The 20,046-nt window shown below is 35.8% G+C and overlaps 4 protein-coding genes across 6 annotated transcripts; 1 reads left to right on the top strand and 3 right to left on the bottom strand.

Moving 5' to 3' along the window:
• Positions 1 to 887: 887 nt before the first annotated feature.
• LOC126712473 (probable prolyl 4-hydroxylase 3) lies at positions 888 to 4,840 on the bottom strand. 2 transcript variants are annotated; one of them, XM_050411806.1, is made up of 8 exons: positions 4,491 to 4,840; positions 4,307 to 4,391; positions 3,815 to 3,912; positions 3,599 to 3,696; positions 2,209 to 2,338; positions 1,903 to 2,090; positions 1,617 to 1,705; positions 888 to 1,186 (listed from the first exon to the last, which is right to left on the bottom strand). In XM_050411806.1, exons 1-7 carry the CDS (start codon positions 4,679 to 4,681, stop codon positions 1,632 to 1,634), a joined length of 864 nt encoding a protein of 287 aa, XP_050267763.1. In that variant the 5' UTR covers positions 4,682 to 4,840; the 3' UTR covers positions 888 to 1,186; positions 1,617 to 1,631. The 2 variants fall into 2 exon arrangements, with proteins under 2 accessions (XP_050267763.1, XP_050267762.1); XM_050411805.1 differs by having other exon boundaries at positions 888 to 1,189.
• Positions 4,841 to 7,286: 2,446 nt separating this feature from the next.
• Positions 7,287 to 11,517, bottom strand: LOC126712475 (probable prolyl 4-hydroxylase 3). 2 transcript variants are annotated; one of them, XM_050411808.1, is made up of 8 exons: positions 11,293 to 11,517; positions 11,126 to 11,210; positions 9,905 to 10,002; positions 9,627 to 9,724; positions 8,558 to 8,687; positions 8,255 to 8,442; positions 8,057 to 8,146; positions 7,287 to 7,584 (listed from the first exon to the last, which is right to left on the bottom strand). In XM_050411808.1, the coding sequence occupies exons 1-7, from the start codon at positions 11,421 to 11,423 to the stop codon at positions 8,073 to 8,075; spliced, it is 804 nt and encodes a 267-aa protein (XP_050267765.1). In that variant the 5' UTR covers positions 11,424 to 11,517; the 3' UTR covers positions 7,287 to 7,584; positions 8,057 to 8,072. The 2 variants fall into 2 exon arrangements, with proteins under 2 accessions (XP_050267765.1, XP_050267764.1); XM_050411807.1 differs by having other exon boundaries at positions 7,288 to 7,587; positions 11,293 to 11,515.
• A 4,240-nt stretch (positions 11,518 to 15,757) lies between these two features.
• On the top strand, positions 15,758 to 17,725 carry LOC126712476 (pentatricopeptide repeat-containing protein At1g20300, mitochondrial). Its single transcript, XM_050411809.1, has one exon. The coding sequence runs from the start codon at positions 15,935 to 15,937 to the stop codon at positions 17,507 to 17,509; it is 1,575 nt and encodes a 524-aa protein (XP_050267766.1). The 5' UTR covers positions 15,758 to 15,934; the 3' UTR covers positions 17,510 to 17,725.
• A 1,353-nt stretch (positions 17,726 to 19,078) lies between these two features.
• On the bottom strand, positions 19,079 to 19,749 carry LOC126712477 (uncharacterized). Its single transcript, XM_050411810.1, has one exon. It carries the CDS (start codon positions 19,685 to 19,687, stop codon positions 19,199 to 19,201), a length of 489 nt encoding a protein of 162 aa, XP_050267767.1. The 5' UTR covers positions 19,688 to 19,749; the 3' UTR covers positions 19,079 to 19,198.
• Between the last annotated feature and the right edge of the window lie 297 nt (positions 19,750 to 20,046).

Raw genomic sequence — 20,046 nt, forward strand, 5'->3', positions numbered from 1 at the left:
TGACAATATTTCGTGTACCTATCTTATGTAGTGCATCTCTCACAAGCATGTAAATCCCACATGCATGAGATCACATGCTTGTGAGAGGCGCACTCTATACAACTGACGCATAGGATAATTTTCCTCTCTCTCTCTCTCTCTCTCTCTCTCTCTCTCTCTCTCTCTCTCTCTCTCTCATATTTTTACTTTTCATAGTTTTTTATTTTTTTTTATTTTTTTTTATTATTATCGAATCTAACTGAGTTTTGGTGTGTTGAATCTTACAAAGCATGCCTCTCATAAGCATGCGGACTCCATGCGAGTCTCATATGCGTAAGATCACATGCTTATGAGAAGCATGCTCCATACAACCGGTATATAAGATAATTTTTCTCTCAATCATTTTTACTTTTTCATAGCTTTTTTATTATTATTATTATCGAATCCAAGATTTTGAATCCAATCCAAGTTCTGTCATGTCACCTTTCACCTTCATTGATCCCATTTGCGCTGGATGAGATCAATCCAAAAACTATTGTCGGTGGTTCATCAGAAAAAAAAAAAAAAAAAAAAAAAAAAAACTATTGTCGGTCAATCACCCGATGCATATCAATCGGCATCGGGTGCTAAGTAACTCGATCACGCTTGGATCAAACCCAATAGACCCGCGAGCACACTTGGATCAAACCCAATAGACCCTGAGCACCCGTCATCCTGATCAGGGCCATGTTGAGCAAATTGGGCCAAGTACAAGCATGAGCACAACCTGGCCTAACCTTGGACCTCTTACTATCCCACAAGACCAATGCTACGGAAAAATTATGTAGACTCAAGTCCAGAAATCCCTGGGCCGGACCGCTTCTTGCTACTTAAGTCTTCGGCCCAAACTCAATAAATGATGAACAGGATAACAAAAAGGATTGCAGATGCATTCTATTGATTATTCTGTTAGTTTACAAGTTTGCTATCGACATATCATTTGCAACCCAACTACCTATCTCCTAATAAATTTGCAACTCAAAGTATACACTCTCTGTAGCAGAGAAAGCCTATTTTGTTCTTCAGAAGGAGCAACGGCCAAAAATATATCTTGATTAGAATGGTACATCAAAGTGAAGGCTTGAGCAAGGCATCTGAGTTGAAAGGGACTCCACATTGTGTTTGAAATTACTACCGTACACTATTGGCACAACATACTCATCCTGGTCTTCTGCCAAAAAGAAATATATAATGGATTTAAGATCAAATAATATTCCATTTGAGTCAAGTAAAGCTAGTTGCTGGATACAACTTTTCTATAAAGAAAATTATAACTGCAGAAAGAATTTATGAGCAGGTTCCATCGACTTCCTTCTTCTTTTCTTCCTCCTTTTTATTGATTGGTAATGGTAAAGTTATTCATATCCATATCCATAAGGTTAATTCATTCAGTAAAATTAAGAAAAAACGAGTTTATCTTGTATCATAATAATTAAATGAACAAAAATTAAATAATATATCATCTGGGTATAGGTTTTTCAAGAACAAAGATATCAAAGAATCAAAAGATTGAACAATTTCAGTGAAAAACTCAAGTGATAACAACCTGAAATGACGACTGCATGTGAATCATTAACTACTAGGGAATTAAGAAGTACCTATAAAAAAATGGCTTAAATCTTGTACTCCTCAACATGCATCCACTTTGTAGATGACCACTTGTCCCCTTTAATCACAGGGCAACCACCTAGCACAAACCACATATGTATAATAAATTTAAGTCATTAACTATTAAATATTAAACAACTAAGACCCAACAGAAGATTTTAGATCACAGCACAAAAGATAAAGCCTCCTATTCTTCTAAAATATAACACAAACTACAGATCTGATCATTGTTGAGCATCATCTCATTGAGAATTAATGAATTGAAGAAATGCTAACCGTGCAAACTTGAAGGATCAAGTGTGGCATCAGGCCTCATGCTCCAAAACAGCAATGCATCACCCATTTTTGGTTTGACAGAGAGACCCTGTTTGCCACATTCAGATAACTCATTCCACCATGGCACAGAACTAAAATTTTGGTTTGCTGCAGGAAACACCGTCTCGCCTCCTTCTTCAACATCTGACCTGCATCCATGGAAAAAGTATCAAAAAGGATAAAGGGAAATTTGAAGCAATTAGTATGCATCACACAAATTTACAAGATGATAGGTTCAGATCATGAAAAGAGGGAATACAATCTTACAGATACATGAGAAGAGTAGCAATCCGTTGCCCCCCATTCTTAGTATTGAACTCATCAAGGAAATAATCGAAGTGAGCGTCGTATTTCTGCCCTGCTTCATAGTGGAGAACTTGAAGTCCCTCTCCATGTTCTGTACATTGAAATGTCACCATGAGAAATTTCCATACTCTTCTCAAACATATTCAGGCTTAACTGCAGCTCCCCTCATCTTTACATTCATAAGCCATTATTCATACAATTAGATTTTACGAATCTCATAATTTCCACCAACCCACATGCAGAAACTCCAGAACTATAAAAGCAAGTGATGGAAGTTTCGAAAAAGATAAGCAAGCATAAGGCCAATGATCTCAAAAACATTTCAATTCAGTACATGTGATTGAGGTATTCTAGTAAAGAAACTAAGAGTATGTTTGGTAACTGTTTTTTCTCCTCATTTTCTGTTTTCAAAAACAATTTTCTATTTTTGAAACTAAAAAACTTGTGTGACAACACAAAATGGACAAAAAACAAAGACTGTTTTCAAAACTCATTTTGTGAAGGAAACTGAAAACATGCAAAAGCTTGTTTTCCGTTTCTAATTTTCAAAAGTCAATGAAAACACGCATTTAATTTAATGAATCTGTCTCATTTAATGAGTTAGCATTAGAGTACAAATCCTAATAACAACATATTTTAGTATTTACTATTTTTTTTTCTTCAAAAAACTATTTTTTTAATTTCAACTAACCAAACATGTTTTTTATTTCAAAAATATTAAAAAAAAAATTGTTTTTTCTTTATATTTCCAAAAACAAGTTTTTGAAAATAGAAAACAAAAACTGTTACCAAACATAACCTAAGTATTTGAATTTCAAATGTGCCCCACCTGCTATTCAATATGTGCACCACTCCTATTCTAGTGTGAGTGTCCCATTCCTAATAGGTGTGATGATTCCTCTCCAACAATCGGGTTAGTCACACAGTTATACGTAGTCATACAGTGAGTACAAGTAATCATGCACAATTAAGAAGGTAAGAATGCACAATCTTTCAAAAAGACACCCAACAACCCATGATAATATTACACTCACTGCTTACAAGGCAGCATGGTAACTGGCTTAGGAATCAGAAACTCCTATCCTTATGAAATGAATGCGGAAACTGACAAATAGCAGCAGGTCAGAACAGTCATCGTAATGAGACATAGCAAAATGTTGGAGGAGAGTAGAAATCCAACTGTAGCTAAGCACTATAAATCAATGTCACACTTAATTAGCAGATAAATGCCTAAATGCCTCTAGTTTGATAATTGGAGAACAAAATAACGATCAATTATAAAAATTAATAAATAAAATAGTTAATGAAAACCAAATCCAAATTTCTATAGGTGTGGTTTTGAATCTCATACCAACAGGTATGAATGTGAAGTCTGCTATTCTTTTCTCTATATCCCTAACAATTTTATCCTGCCCTCTCCTCAGAAACATTCCAGAACTTGTACGAACCCTGCAAACAGTAATGTCTAGTGCCTTAGATGCCTACGTATATAGTATATAATTAATTTTTGAATAATATGATACCAACTACATCACATAATGCAGATAGAGGGGTTGGAAATGCAGACCTGCTATCTTTGCTTCGACCAGTTTTGCTATCAACAACAGTCGACTTTTTCATATGAGGTTTAGCAAGACTTATCATGTACTCACATTCTTCCTTAGACTGTTCAAAATAATATCAAGAATTAATATTCTCATACAATAAATATCAATCTATATCTACTAAGTCAGTCATTTGAGCATTAACAAAATTCATATATTGGATACGAAAAGAATAAATGTGGGAAAATAAATCACAGCTAAAATTCCAGATAGATGAAGATAAAAGATTTGAATTGTAACATCACTTGATTGCTAATGAAAACACAAAGGAAATGCTTCTGCTATCCACACTCCCCACCCAACCCTTCACTGAGAATCTTGAAATCAAAACCATAAAACCCATGATGGACAAGCAATCACATTAGTATTTCATAATATAACCCAACAAATACATCTAAATTTCTAATCCCATATCAAAAAAGAACCACAAAAAAAGTATATAAAATTTTACAAACCAAGAAATTGTGATAAATGAAAGCCCTGGGCTCCCATGAAAGAATTTCAGTCCACTGCTCCTTCCTCTCTCCCAATCCTTCACTCCTGCCAAAAAAAAAAAATCAATTTTCACTCACAAATCAAACACACAGAGAGTCAGAGACCCACAAGACATACATTCATCAAATGGGTCAAACTCCATACCTCGTAACAATCCTGCGTCTAAACGAGCTGAGATCATTCGGTGGAGAATCATCGCTACTGATTGGGAGCGAGACGATCCCAAGAGCCAAAAGCATTAGAAGAACAAGAGAGAGCACGAAAAGCATGAACAACACAAGCGTAATCGTCGACCATTTCTTCCCATGTAACCGACTGTACCTTCCTTTCGCCATTGTTAAAACTTAATATAAAAACCCAAAACCCAAAATTGATTGAGCAATGAATAAAGAAAGATTTGGTCTTGGTCTCTCAGATTATCTTAGAGAGATGTTGCTTTGCAAGCCGAGTTTATCAGTTTTTAGACTGACTTGGATCTAAAGGCATTTATAATTTTAGACAATCCTGTTTTTTTATTTATATATAGGCTTCATAATTGTAGTGTAATGACGAAATTGACCCTGAGTTTCTTTTTCAACAATGGTATTTTTGTCTATGACGGTGGGGGTAGTGAGTCAATTACCGGGTAATTTTGGACATCTAGGTGCTAATGGTTTTCTGTGCCACAATGGTTGGCTGCCCCAGGTTTGGTATTTACCTTCCTCGAACCCAACATATTTAAATTAAATTAAATTAAATTGAGACTAAATACTGAGTCTCAGAGTCACAAGTCGTTTATTATTAATTATTATTATTTAATAAACTCAATAGGTAGTAGTGGTATAATGAGAAGTAAAGCAAAGAAAAGAAAATTCCCAGTCCCACTGACTCATTTTTAAAAAAAAATAATTATAAGACCACCAATTCATTTCATTTATAAAAGTTTCGCCATGGGGTGATGGAAAGAAAACTTTTACTAACTAGTACTTTTAGGGAAAAAAAAAAATAAATTATTTTAAGAAATTTTGATATTATTTTTATGCGAATTATGTAAAGTCATCAAAAAATTAATTTTAAAATTTTAATAATATTTCTTAAACTAATGCATTTTTGAACCGTTTTTTGAAACCATATAAACCCAAATATGCCATGTTTGTGTGTTTATATATATATATATATACACGCACATACAATTAACAAATTCACAGTTTTATTTGATAATTTATTATCAAATCTATAATAAAACACCTTGAATTGTTTTGCTAAAAAATATCAAATAAAGAGGATGATCATGTTTGCAAAGAGCGGCAAGTGAGTAAGATAATCATGGACGCAAACTTTGTCAAAATGCACTGCTATAACTGCTGTCTCGTTAAAGCCAACTAGGATGATCATGTTTGCAAAGAGCGGCAAATGAGTAGACGTAGAAAAGTCTAACTAAGTATTAAAAGTTTAAGACTGTTCATTTAATTTTATTTCAAATACAAATTGAGTTTGAAATCATCACCAAAATGGTTGAAAATGGTCACTTGACTATTTTATAAAGTTGTTTTGTAAATTTTATTCCTTTCTTTCTTTTTATATCGAAAGAATTTAAGTTCAATACTAAGCAATTCAGTTTGATGTTTGGGGGCATGCTCATATCTTATTTAGTTATTTATACCTCTTAAATAATTGGAGGTTAAAACTTAAAATTATAAAACTAAGCTAAAATACTAATTTTAAGTAAATATTTTGATAATATGAACAGTTATTTTGTAAATACATACTCTTTCACACACTTTGACACAACTTGTATATTTGTCAATATGTGATTGGTTACATTACTTGAGTCCACTACTACTACTTAATGAAAAGTAATCCAATCACTGTTTGTCACGTATCTAAGTTGTGTCAAAGTGTGCGGTCCTAAACTTTTTATAGTATCAAAAATAAGCTTTCACTCTGTGGCGGTGGGGAGCCCTTATATGCAATTGTTGCCTTTGTGTTCCCCAAATATCCAGTGTCCAATATAAGTTCTGTCAGTGCTCTTAAGTTCTGGAATCTTACTGTTTAGGCTGGGTTTGCTAGAGAGAGCGAGGAGGATCTCTTTTGGGTACAGGACTATTCTTTCTCGGCAAAAATGGCCCATTACCATCAATTTTCAAAATAATTTGCCCAGAAACACTGTTTCCAAACTATATAGCAACATACCACTTTTTTAGGTACTCGAGCTTGCCAAGCTCGAGTACCATGTTTTTTTAATCCACTGTCGCCCCATATTCAAGGAGCCCTATAGTGGCGTTTTTAATCCCTATAGTGACGTTTTCGGACCCTATAGCGGCGTTTTTAAGCCCCCATACCAGGTTAAGGGGTCCTATAGTGACGTTTTCGGGCCCTATAGCGGCGTTTTCCTGCAAAATTTTTTTGTAAGTCCCATAACAGGTTAAGGGGCCCTATAGTGGCGTTTTTAATTCCTATAGTGACGTTTTTGGGCCCTATAGCGGCGTTTTCCTGCAAAATTTTTTTATAAGTCCCCATAACAAGTTCAAGGGGCCCTATAGTGGCGTTTTTTGGCCCGAAAACGTCACTATAGGGCTTAAAAACGTCACTATAGGGCTCCTTGAATATGGGGCGATAGTGGATTAAAAAAACATGGTACTCGAGCTTGCCAAGCTCGAGTACCTAAAAAAGTGGTATATTACTATATAGTTTGGAAACAGTGTTTCTGGACAAATTATTTTGAAAATTGATGGTAATGGGCCATTTTTGCCATTCTTTCTCTCTCTTTTTCATTGTACTCCTTCAATAAAATAAGCTAAAATACTAATAATTTTAAAGCCCAGTTGGGTTTGGTGGCGACAAAATCCAAATTTGATCGAGACCATACTGGCTTCTTTCACTGGCCCATTTCTGTATATTCCCAGGCTGGACCCCTTCTTGCTACTTGAGTCTATGGCCTAATGTCAATAACTGAAGCATGGACAACAAAAAAGGGTTGGATGTGCGAACAAACAGGTCCCATGAGAAGAGAGGATAAGGATTTATAAGCACTTAAAACTCAGTTGATTATTCTGTCAGTTTACAGTTGGCTAGGACAGAACATTTGCAATTGACTTTCTATCTCCTAAAAAATTTGCATGTCAAAAGTATGGGAGTACATCAAGTGAACGCTTAAGTAAGGCAGCTGAGTTGGAAGGGAAACCACATTGAGTTGAAACTTTGTTTGAATTACTACTTACACTACCAGCTAGGATCTTCATGACATACTCATCCTGGTCTTCTGCCAAAAAAATATATATTATGAGGTCAAGATCAAATCATAATTCAATTTGAGCAAGTAAAGCTACTAGCTGGTTCAACTTCCATCAAGAAAATTATAGTTGGGAGAAGAACTTATGAGCAGGTTCCATTAACTTCCATTTTTTGTTTCTTATTATTGATTAGTAAGATATACATGCACGCGGTTGGTCTTAAACTCATGATCTCACCATCCATCTTGTTCTTAAAATGGGAGAATGTGTCATTTGAATTAGAGCTCATTGGCAATTTCCATCAGCAATGGCCTAAACCATCCATCAAGTTATAATTCATTCGGTAAGATTAAGAAAAAAAGAGTTTATAAGTTCCTCAAGAACAAAGATATCAAAGAATCAAAAGAAGTGACAACTTCACTGAAAAACAGAAGCGATTACCAACTGAAATGACAACTGCAGTGTTAATCATTAACTACCTAGGGAATCAAGAAGTACCTTTACAACCAATGGCTTAAACCTTGAACTCCTCAATACGCATCCACTTTGTAGATGACCACTTGTCCCCTCTAATCACAGGGCAACTACCTAGCACAAATCATACATGTATAATGAATTTAAGTCATTAACTTTTAATTATCAAAAAACTAAGGCCCAACAGTAGAAAAAGAATTAATAAATTAAAGAATTGCTAACCATGCAAACTCAAGGGATCTAGTTTGCCATTAGGGCTCATGCTCCAAAATAACAATGCATCACCCATTTTTGGTTTGACAGAGAGACCCTTTTTACCACATTCAGATAACTCATCCCACCATGGCACAGAACTAAAATTTTGGTTTGCTGCAGGAAACACTGTCTCGCCTCCTTCTTCAACATCTGACCTGCATCCATGGCAAAATTAACAAAAAGGATAAAAGGAAAATTGAAGCAATTAGCATGCATCACGCAAATTCACAAGGTAAGTCCAGATCATGAAAAGAAGGAGTACAATCTTACAGATACATAAGAAGAGTAGCAAGCCGCTGCCCCCCATTCTTGGTATAGAGCTCATTATGGAAAAAATCAAAGTGAGGTTCATATTTCTGCCCTACTTCATAGTGGAGAACTTGAAGTCCCTCTCCATGCTCTGTATATTGTAATGTCACCATGATAAATTTCCACACTCTTCTCAAAACATATTCAGTCTTATCTACAGCTACCCTCATCTTTTAATTATAAGCCATATTATTCATACCATCAGATTTTATGAAACTCATAATTACCACCAACCCACATGCATGACCTCCAGATTCCAGAACAACAATAAGAGCAAGATATAGAAGTTTTGAAAAAGATAAGTGAGCAAATGATCTCAAAAACATTTCAACTCAGAACATGTGATAGAGATATACCAAAGAAACTAAAAGTGTTTGATTATATGTGCCCCCCTGTTATTCAAAATGTGCATCACTCTAACCTATGTCCCATCCCTAAGTGGTGTGACGATTCCTCTCCAACAATCTCTTTTACTCACAAAACACTTATATGTAGTTATACAGTGAGCATAAGTAATCGTACATAATCAAGAAGAAAGTCACCCAACAAACCATGATAATATTTCACTCACCGCTTACACCAGCAGCATGATAACAAGCTTAGGAATCAGAAAATCCATCTTTATAAAATAAATGTGGAAACTGATAGTCGATAGATACCATCAGGTCAGAACAGTCATTGTAATGAGAGAGAACAAAATGTTACGGGAAAGAAGAATCCCCACTGTAGCTAAGCACTACAAATTAATATGTCACACCTAATCAGCACATAAATGCCTAAATGCCTCTAGCTTGATCATAGGAAAACATATGAAAGATATATATAACAGTTAATGAATAAATTAAGGTTCATTTGGATTGAGGGAGAGGGCGGGGAGCAGAGGGAAGTAGAGTAGACTTGGATGGAAATTAGTATAATTTCTGGCCAACTCCCCTTTGCCCCCCTCCCTCCCCCCCTCAGTCCAAACAGGCCTTCAGTTAATGAAAAAGCAAATCCAAATATTTATAGGTTTTGATTTTGAATTTCATACCTACAGGTATGAGTGTGAATTCTGCTATCCTTCTCTCTAAATCCCTAATAATTTTATCCTGTCCTCTGTGCAGAAACATCCCAGAACTCGTACGAACCCTGCAAAGAAGGAATGTCTAGTATCTTAGATACCTATGTCTTCTGTAGAATTTATTTTTGAACAACATTACTGATCATACCAACAACTAAATCATCACATGAAGCAAAATAAACCTTCATTTTCTTCAGAATATTTAATTTTGCATTGAAAGAGGAGATAGAGGGGTTGGAAATGCAAACCTGCTTTCTATTCCCCGGCCAGTTTTGCTATCAACAATAGTTGACTTTCTCATATGAGGTTTGGCAAGACTTATAATGTGCTCACATTCTTCCTTGGACTGCTCAAAACAATATCAAGAATTAATATTCTCAATACAAGAAGTATCGATCAATTAGTCACTAGAGCATAAAGAAAATACATATCTTGGATGCACAGCAGAAATTTATTATGTAGACTTGACAAGAAGACTCCTAAGTCAACTTCACGACTCTAAAAACCATCTGAGAAAGGGCTCTTTCAATATATAAAGAAAATATTTTCAGAGAACAAATTTGGTAAATAAACTACAGCTAACTTCCAGATAGATAATAGATTTGAAGAAAACAAAAGACTTGACAGTTCACACCCCCAGAGCCTGATTGCTAACGAACGCAAAAGACAAGTTTCTGCCATATGTAGAAAGTCATGAGCTATGGTAACAGGGATTCTAGACCCTATAAGAATGCAAACAAGTATTATTCAGCTTTCTTTTAAAAAGCTATACGCATACATAGTGAGTCTTAAACCCAAGTTTTAGAATGTCTCCTACGTGCTGAATTAGTAAATTGTATCAATTTTCCCTATGTTCTATTACATCAAATAGGAAGAAATGTCATCTCTCTCTCTCTCTCTCTCTCACCAAGAGTATTGAACCTCACAAAGGCCCAATCAGCTATCCCCAACACCCCCCCCCCCCCCCAACCTTCACTAAAAATTTTGAAAACAAAAGCAAAAGATGCATATTGGACACAAATTCACAATTACTTTTTTATCATATGGTAATTATTTTCTTTATATTTCGTACACATAAAGCCCTATGCTTCTATGTGTGATGTCCAAAATTATTATTTATATCTAAATTTCGACGCGTTATACCATACACCGGATACATAAAATATTTTCTCCTACGTTTCAAAACTCGAAACATGTATGTCCAACTATTATATAAAGAGTAGGTTGAATCAATACCTTTTTCCATGTAATAAACATATAGTCATATACAACTAAAGGGAAATGTTAATTACACGACAGGGAACTTTGTCTTAAACGCACGATTTCGGTTGTTTTGTAAGTGTGTACAGTTGTGTAAGTGTGTGTGTGCAGTGTGCCCAACGGCTTTTACCCTACAGCTAAATTTTCTAATCCCATATCGAAAACAGAACCACAGAAAGTATATATAAACAAAAGTTTAAAATGCAAACCAAGAAATTGTGATAAATGAAAACCCTGGGCTCCCAAGAAAGAGTTTCAGTCCACTGCTCCACCCTCTCTCCAAACCCTTCACTCCTGCCAAAAAAAAAAAAAAAAAAATCAAATTGGCTCACATATCAAACACACACAGACACACAAGACATGCAACAACTCATACCTGGGAGAACCATCGGTGCTGTTTGAAAGCGAGAGGATTCCAAGAGTGAATAGCATTAGAAGAAGAAGAAGGAGGGAGAGCATGAAAAACGCCTGCGTCCATTTCTGCCCACGTGACCTTCCTTTCGCCATTGTAATTGTTGAATTGAACCCAACAACCCCGCATTGCTTGAGCAATAAAAAAGAAGCAGACCACCAAATCTCTTCGCCATTTAAAGATTTTCTTTCCTTTTTTTTAATATGCGGAGTTATGAGTTACTATACTGACCGGGATGTGGTCATTTAAGACTTAAGACCGTCTCTCTTGTTACGTAAATGGAAAATGCTACTAATACGGATTACTCAAGATCAAGATAACGCTGTTTCAGTAACAATGTTAAAAAAATGACTCATTTTTTTTAAAGTATTTTCTATAAAAACTATTTCATTTTTCTATATTTAGTAGTCATCTTAAATGAGTTTAAAAAATAATCTCATAACTTCTCTTATTTAACCTACTATGAGATGAAGTTGTTTTTCAAATAAAATTACCGTTTGTTTCAACAATGATGTTTTCTAGAAAATGAGTCATTTTTCAAAAAGCATTTTCTATAAAACTATCTCATTTTTTTATGTTTGGTAATAACCTTAAATAAGTTGAAAAACAATATCATAACTTCCTTTATTTAACTTGTTGTAAGGTAAAGTTGTTTTCCAAATAAAATTAGTAGAAAAAAATCTTTAGAAATAAGTTATACTTTTTATGTTGACTAAAGATAGTTTTTCTTTGACCCATTTTTTTTATGCTACCAAACACTAGAAAATACGGAAAACTACCTTTACGCAAAAAAGTTTTCCATTGAAATAAATAAAGTGCAAAGTTGTGATTTCCTACACTGACCCTCTCATTTCTTTTCTTTCTTTTTTTACTCTTCTTTCTTCTTTGTTTTTTATTTTTAATCTATCATTTCATTTCTTTTTCATACATGCATAGAAATTTTAAACCTATGATATTCGATTTTTATCATCCAACCAAAAAAATAATTACTTTTTATTGTACATGAGATCAAATATCAAACCTCTTATTCAATCATTTATGCAAAAAATAGCAGACAAATTTTAAAGTTCAACAAGAACCAAGGCTGGCTCTAGTATGAAAGCAAGTGAGGCGGTCGCCTAAGGCCCCAAGTAGAAAAAGGCCCCTAAATTTTGGCCAATACAATAATTTTTTATATTATAAACTTATTTATTAAGCCCAAAAATATTAGCCAATAAATAAAATAACATTTTTATCAAATAAAAAACAAGAAAAAAGAGAGAAAAATACTACGTCCACAACATTTTTCACAACAAATCCTAAGTAGAAGGTTGTTACTGGCTGTTATTAGTGGGGAAAAAAGTAATTTCAGTGGTGGATTTAAATTAGAACCAGTAACAACTTAATATTTAGGATTTGTTGTGAAAATATTATGAATATAACACTTTTCACCAAAAAAAAAAAAAAAAAGCAATATACAAAGAATTTCACAACAGTTGAGCTAGCAAACTTTTACTAGTTTTTATCTAGGTCTACCACTAACATCACATTTTTACTTACCATTACCAATCTGCCACATCAACAACTATGCAAAGTTTTGTCAATTTTTCTTGTGTCTATAGATTTTCTAAAGAAAAAAAGATTTTACATGGTTAATTAATAATTTTGCATCTAAAACAAGATTATAGAATTTAAGTAATATTAATTTTTTTATAAAAAAAAATCATATTTAAATATATGAAAAGTCTCAAGTCAATTTTCGTCTAAGGCCCCTAAATACATCAAGCCGCCTCTGACAAAAACTAAGCCCAAATTTGTATAACAGGGAAATATTTATTTCACATCAATTTTTTCACACAATGAAGTCATGATTTCACTATAAAATTTGTGTGTACGGTTGTGTGCAATAACCAATATTGACAGTGATGGGGATCAATTAAGTGTAACCCGTCCTTAGTTGTCGTCCATGACTTGGCCACGTCCAAAGAAAGCCATCCAAGAATGAGAATATGCACGAACAATGTCTGTCCATTAATAACAATATGAACCAGTTTGAAGGAAGTTCTCCATGGACGACTATATCCATAGACGAGTAGATCCATGGACGACCAAATTATACTTTATAAATTCTACAAAGAATCCTCCAAAGGTTCCATATAAACAAAACACGACACGTTGCTCAATACGAGGTAAGTGGAAAGAATTCCTCGTACTTCGCTACACATACCCCATTTTCTCCATTAACCACCAACATCGCTCACGATGGTGGTAGATCCAAACAAGTAGACCCACATCTAATTCTCTATAAAAGGAGCAAATCCCATTTACCCAATGTAAGTTCTAACCATTTACTATTTTTTATCCTTATGTCCTAGAGAAAAAAACTAACTTAACCGTTGGAAGGTCCTTGGCCAGGTCATACTGGTCACCTTTGACAATTCTTTCTTTCTTTTCAGGACTTCCAAGCCATTACCATAACCTGAAGCATTTCAGCCTATTGATTTTTGTACATTATCAAACAGTTTGTTGATAAAATAAAAATTATTTATCAGATGAAAATCTTAATAAATTATCTTGGATTCTTAAACCGATTTTTCCTAAAAATATATAAAATAAATAAGGAGTCTTAAATAATTAAATTAGGGCCATAAAATTTATCAAAATAATAATAGTAATAATAATAATAATAATAATAATAAATCAGGGTTATAAATGAGCCGAGCATAGTTAGGTATTAAAAGTTATATTTGTTTATTTAGTTTTATCTAGAATGCAAGTTAAGCTTGAGCTTATTACCAAACAAAATTACATATTCAAGCTTGACTCATTTTATTGTTAAACAAACTCGAGCTCATTCACGAGTTACTTGATTAACTTATTTTTTTCCATTGTGTAGTAACACCATGACTTAAATTTTTTGCCCATTCATAAGTTTATGAATATTCAATACAAATTGATTGTTTGTATTATTAATAAACTACAAATAATAATTTGATCATATGGACCTATTTATAAACTTACATAATCCAATTTTAAGTCTATATATGACTATTTCTAGAAACTTTTACATATAAAAATGTTAAATTATATATAATTAAATCAAGCATTATGATCACAAGCTTATTTACAAACATATTATTATATTTGAACTTAAATTGCTTAATAGTTGAGTCTTAACTTGAGCTTGAACTTAGCTTGTAATATATATATATATATATATATATATATATATATATATGTATATATATTGAGCGCGCCAAAAGTGAGGCTAATGGGCCAACCTTCACTTGAGCTCTCAATCTATTTGTAACGTGGGCTTTGAATTTCCTACCTTGGGTAGTTCTTTATACAGAGACCTAACTGACCTGCCTTTCCCTCCTAATACTGCACAAGCTTAATTCTCACTTTTTCCCCTCTTAGTCTCTTTTAGAACTTTTTAACCCCTTTCTCCTCTTTCGCTTCTCATATTTATAGCCAAAAATTAGTAGAGAGTTATGATTACTTTCATGGTTAGTGAGAAAGAAGGTCCAATGCCGTTATTCTTAAGTGGGTGTTAGTTTGGAATGGGGTGTGGTAAGAGTGGCATTGGAACTGGTTTCCACCTAAGTAGATTTGCTCGGCAGCGATAGTCCTCAAGGCATTGCCGGGCAGCCGAGAATTGGTGAACCCGAGCAGTTGCCTTAATGTTCGGCAGGTGGTACACTGGGCGTGATCCAAGTGAGGAAGCATGGTGTGTAATAATTAAGACCATTCGCTCAATGTGCTTCAAGGTGGCATGAGACCTATGGTCTTTGTGTGCCTAGGGCCTGGGCCTCAGGCAAAAAGAGGTTGGCGTCATGGCCCGTGTTGTTGGGTCAGAGCCCAAGGCCCAATTGGGCCTAGGGGTCCAGATGCCGTATATATATATATATATATATATATATATATATATATATATATATATATATTTAAACCAAACTTGAGTTGCTCATAACTGGTTTGATTTATTTACCGCCCTAAAACAAAATGATACAAAGTCTTGAGATTATTATTCGATTCTCTCATTTCTATATTATGAAGAAAATCAAAAGCTTGGGGAAAGAAGAAAAAAAATGATATTCCTCCTGTAGAGGTCCTTTTTGTCGCCTAGTCAAGTGTCGAGCTTAGACTGGCTTGGATTTCAGATGAGGCTCCATTAAAAAGAGAATCAATTCCAAAATTCCATCATACTAATAATTCCATCATCCAAAGGTATGAGAAAAAATGCGATCAGATTACCCTTACATTCAAAATAATATCGTGATCATTGATTTAAGTATCAGAGAAACATAGGATGGCTCCATACCAATGTCACTTGTGTTATTCGATCTTCCTTTGTGCATGTAGATAGGTTGTCCTGCCTTCAATTGTGTTGTGTAATCATTGATAGTCCATCAAAGGTTTGAAAGTAAAACCTACCTTAGTTAACAGGAAACGACAAGTAGTCCCTCTTTGACACCAAGCTAGCAATTAAACGACATCACTAGTCTGTCTTAGCCAGAACTTAACGACATGCTATTTCTTTCTCGCTTTGTTTCACTCTCTCTCTCTCTCTCTCTCTCGCAGACACACACAGTCTCAGTAAACGAACTGCCGAAACGAGCTGAACATGGCCTTAATCAAATCAAAGCTACGTTTACCTCACTCTCTCTCTCACTCCAAAATACTCAAAACCCTGTCATTCTCTTCTTCAACTTCAGAACCAACTCTTCAAGAAGATGACACGGACAATAATAATTCCAAAACTACCCCTGCCACTACCTTAAACCCTGAAGAAACCCTAATCGCCGAAAAATTCCACGCCCTAATCAAAGACCACCACCGCAAAAACCCAAACCTTGACAACACGATCCCAACTCTCTCCCTCGACTTCTCCCAAATCTCCACCGTCCACCCCATCACCCCTCCCATCGTCCGCCGCGTCATCGAGAAATGCGGTGGGGTCCGCCATGGCATCCCTTTCCTCCAAGCCCTATCGTTCTTCAACTGGGCCACGGCCCAAGATATTCCGGCCCAGTCACCCGACCCTTACAACGAAATGATCGACCTCGCCGGAAAAGTTCGCCAGTTCGACTTGGCTTGGCTAGTTATCGATTCGATGAAAGCTCGGAATGTCGAAATTACCATCGAGACCTTCTCGATTCTCGTTCGCCGGTACGTTCGTGCCGGGTTGGTCGCCGAGGCGATTCATGCGTTTAATCGAATGGAGGACTACGGTTGTAAGCCTGATAAGATTGCGTTTTCAATTGTGATTGGTATTTTGTGTAAGAAACGAAGGGCTAATGAGGCTCAGTCATTTTTCGATAGCTTGAAGGATAGGTTCGAGCCTGATGTTATTGTGTATACTAGCTTGGTTCATGGATGGTGTCGGTCTGGTAATATTTCAGAGGCCGAAAGGGTATTTGGGGAAATGAAATTGGCTGGGATTAAGCCCAATGTGTATACTTACAGTATTGTGATCGATGCTCTGTGTAGGTGCGGCCAAATTACTCGTGCACATGATGTGTTTGCGGAAATGCTTGATGAGGGATGTAGCCCGAATTCAATTACATTTAATAATCTAATGCGTGTTCATGTGAAGGCAGGGAGGACTGAGAAGGTTTTGCAAGTGTATAATCAGATGAAGAGGCTTGGATGTGATGCTGATACAATTACGTATAATTTTCTTATAGAGACTCATTGTAGGGATGACAATCTTGAGGATGCAATTAAGGTGCTTAATTTGATGGTTAAGAAAGGGTGTAGCCCAAATGCGTCTACGTTTAATTTGATATTTAGGTGCATTGTGAAGTCGCGGGATGTGAATGGTGCTCACCGAATGTATGCTAAGATGAAGGAGTTGAATTGTATGCCTAATACTGTGACGTACAATGTATTGATGCGGATGTTTGCTGACTCGAAATCGACTGATATGGTTCTCAAGCTGAAGAAGGAAATGGATGACAATGAGATTGAGCCTAACGTGAATACTTACAAGGTTTTAATATCGATGTATTGTGGAATGGGTCATTGGAACAATGCCTACAGGTTTTTTAGGGAGATGATTGAAGAAAAATGTTTGAAACCTAGTATGCATGATTATCAGATGGTTTTGCAGCAGCTAAGGAATGCAGGGCAGTTAAAGAAGCATGAGGAGTTAGTGGAGAAGATGGTGGATAGGGGTTTTGCTACCCGCCCTTTGTAGAAGTAGCTATTTATTTTGTGCCTATGAGCAGGATTAGGTGATCATTGTTTTCTGTATCTCTGTCAATTATTCTTCGTTCCCAATTTTGATGTAATTGCTTCTTCAATATTTGCATTGTGTTTTTGACATTGCATGTCAGACAGTTATGAACTACTTGTGGTTCATGGTCATAAATTTTGGAAATATAACCTCTTGACAGGCTCAATTGTTCTCCAATGTTTGATTGCTACTAAATGCTAAATGGCAAGGTTGCATATGGCTGCCTACTTTATATGTTGTAAATTTGTTATTGGATGATTTCAATTTGGATTCCCTGTATCATATTAGATCTTCTTTGATTAGTTATGTCACAGACTAAAGAGTTATGATGCATTGGCATTATTTGGTACCTTTTAGGTGGATTGAGGATTTTCCAATACCATTGCTCTATTAGGATCCTTGGTGATGCTGATGGTTTTGCATTTGGTTCTAATGTGCTTAATTGGTTCATGTTAACAGAAGGTATAGTTGAAAGTTATTAGCAGAATGCTCATCATCAATGAATACTTTTGATGGAGGTGCACATAGTATGTCGCTTCTTTACCCATCATCCCTCGTATGCTTTTATGTCATTGTTAGGTCCTTCATGGGATGCAAGTGCCATACTATTCACTTTGCATTAAAAATACATACCTCCCCCTCTCATCCATGAAATCGTTAACGATAATGTTGGGTAAGTTTCATATGTAATGAGCTTCAATTCTTTTTTATGTGGATTGGGTGCTGAGTGCTGAGTGCTGATGTCATAGTTTCTTATAGGTTTGCCATCTACTTATTGTGACAGTACTGCCTCTAGAGCTCCTTTGAAGTGTTCTGCCTTTAGTAATCTGTGGAGTGAATGATATATGTCTACTACAACCAGTTCGAAAATTATTTGAACGCTATTATAGGAACCTCCATTGAAGTGTTCTGCCTTTAGTAATCTGTAGAGCTCCTTTGAAGCATTCTGCCTTTAATAATCTGTAGAGTATATGGACGCATAGTGACCTGTGAATCCGTTGCAATCTGTAAGATGCAACCTAAAAGCTCCTTAATAGGCACCCAATTTCCAGGTTCCTAAATCAACTGGTGCCTCGGGAAAGTATCTTATATGCCGGCGTATAAGAAACATGAATGAGTTTCCTAAATCAACTGGTGCCTCAGGAAAGTATCTTATTACTTATACGCTGGTGCATAAGAAATATGTGAGACTAACATGTGGTGTGGGCTGTAAAAGCTCCTTAATAAGCACCTCATTATCAGGTTCCCAGCTCATACAAGATTTTCTCCTTGAATCGCCTTCAACAATTATACTACTCTCCAAAAAGCAACAGCTTATGGTGCAATCGGCAATGACATTGCCTATAGTAAGACTAAACGATTGGTTTTGCATATGGCCTGATGTGTAAAGAAATTCTTACGTTCATTTTATAGTTGGCATAAAAAAAAATCTGTATCCTATTTCGAAATCCCTAAACACGAAATTAAGGCCTTTTTTCCCAATTTAAATACCATAACCCCATTCAACCAAAATTATATGCACAACAACAGTTATACAGTTACAGGTAAACGATCCAATTCCTCATTCCTCAACCAACAACAGAAATTTCAATTTCAATTACAAAAATAGAGAGATCGAAATCAAGATCAAAATGTACCGAGAGTCAATAATCACCGTCGATCTCCACCACCACTACGTTCCTTCTCAATTTCTTGCCTATGTTTCTCGGCGAGCCTTTCGAGAGCCGATTCAACAGCATCTTGACCACCAAGAAGCAACCGGGTCACGATTTCCGGGTCGGTCTCGAACCGGGCAGCTTCGAACTCCTTCCGGGCGTTCTCTCTCAGTATGTCTCGCCACAGGAAGCCCCGCGAATCGGTCCACGTGAAGAACCGGGTAGCCCTGAGGATGTCCCTGTAGAGACTCAGTGCCTCGCGCCTAGTGCTGGTGAGTCGGCGACGACTTAGCAACTCGGCCTCATCGTCGTCAAGGGTAGGTTTTTGTTCCTTCGCCAAGTGACGGTCCAAGAGCTCTTCAAGGGTGTCAGGTCCGTTGTGCAAGAGCCGACTGATAGAAACGACGTCGCAGCGAGCTATGAGGTTGTTCAAAGGAATCATCGATATGCTTCGCCATTTTTGCAGCTTCGTAATGGCTATCATTCTCACTCTCTCTCTCTCTCTCCGATTGCGTTTGAGCAATAGTGTGTAATTAACGTGGCATTTGGAGAAATATGTTGGGCCTATTAGGCTGAATGGGCTTATATTATAGGCCAGGTGATAACACATTTTTTCGGTGAAATAATACAATTTTAACTTAAGAGAGAGAGAAAAAAAAAATTGACTTCCACCACATTTTTATAACATATTTTCAATATTTTTACAACAAATTTTAGGTGTTATATTGTTACAGAGTACGAACATTTTTATAACAAATTCTAGATAGTATGTTGTTAGAGAGAAAGAACCATGCACATTAACGTTAAGTGCAAATAGCCACATTTGTAACCACCATGTCTGTC

Source organism: Quercus robur, chromosome 2 (genome assembly GCF_932294415.1).
Source record: "Quercus robur chromosome 2, dhQueRobu3.1, whole genome shotgun sequence".
Classification (NCBI taxonomy): Eukaryota; Viridiplantae; Streptophyta; class Magnoliopsida; order Fagales; family Fagaceae; genus Quercus; species Quercus robur.

Bases quoted from the DNA above. Each gene is read 5' to 3' on its own strand.
- LOC126712477 (XM_050411810.1), bottom strand. From the start codon at position 19,687: ATGATAGCCATTACGAAGCTGCAAAAATGGCGAAGCATATCGATGATT.
- LOC126712475 (XM_050411808.1), bottom strand. From the start codon at position 11,423: ATGGCGAAAGGAAGGTCACGTGGGCAGAAATGGACGCAGGCGTTTTTC. The intron at 9,725-9,904 runs GTTTGCATTTCC...CCTTCTTTGCAG, and splicing joins GGCCGGGGAATAGAAAGCAG to GGTTCGTACGAGTTCTGGGA. The intron at 8,443-8,557 runs GTAAGATTGTAC...CCATGGATGCAG, and splicing joins GCTACTCTTCTTATGTATCT to GTCAGATGTTGAAGAAGGAG.
- LOC126712476 (XM_050411809.1), top strand. From the start codon at position 15,935: ATGGCCTTAATCAAATCAAAGCTACGTTTACCTCACTCTCTCTCTCAC.
- LOC126712473 (XM_050411806.1), bottom strand. From the start codon at position 4,681: ATGGCGAAAGGAAGGTACAGTCGGTTACATGGGAAGAAATGGTCGACG. The intron at 4,392-4,490 runs GTATGGAGTTTG...TTTTTTTGGCAG, and splicing joins AGACGCAGGATTGTTACGAG to GAGTGAAGGATTGGGAGAGA. The intron at 3,697-3,814 runs GTCTGCATTTCC...TACTGTTTGCAG, and splicing joins GGTCGAAGCAAAGATAGCAG to GGTTCGTACAAGTTCTGGAA.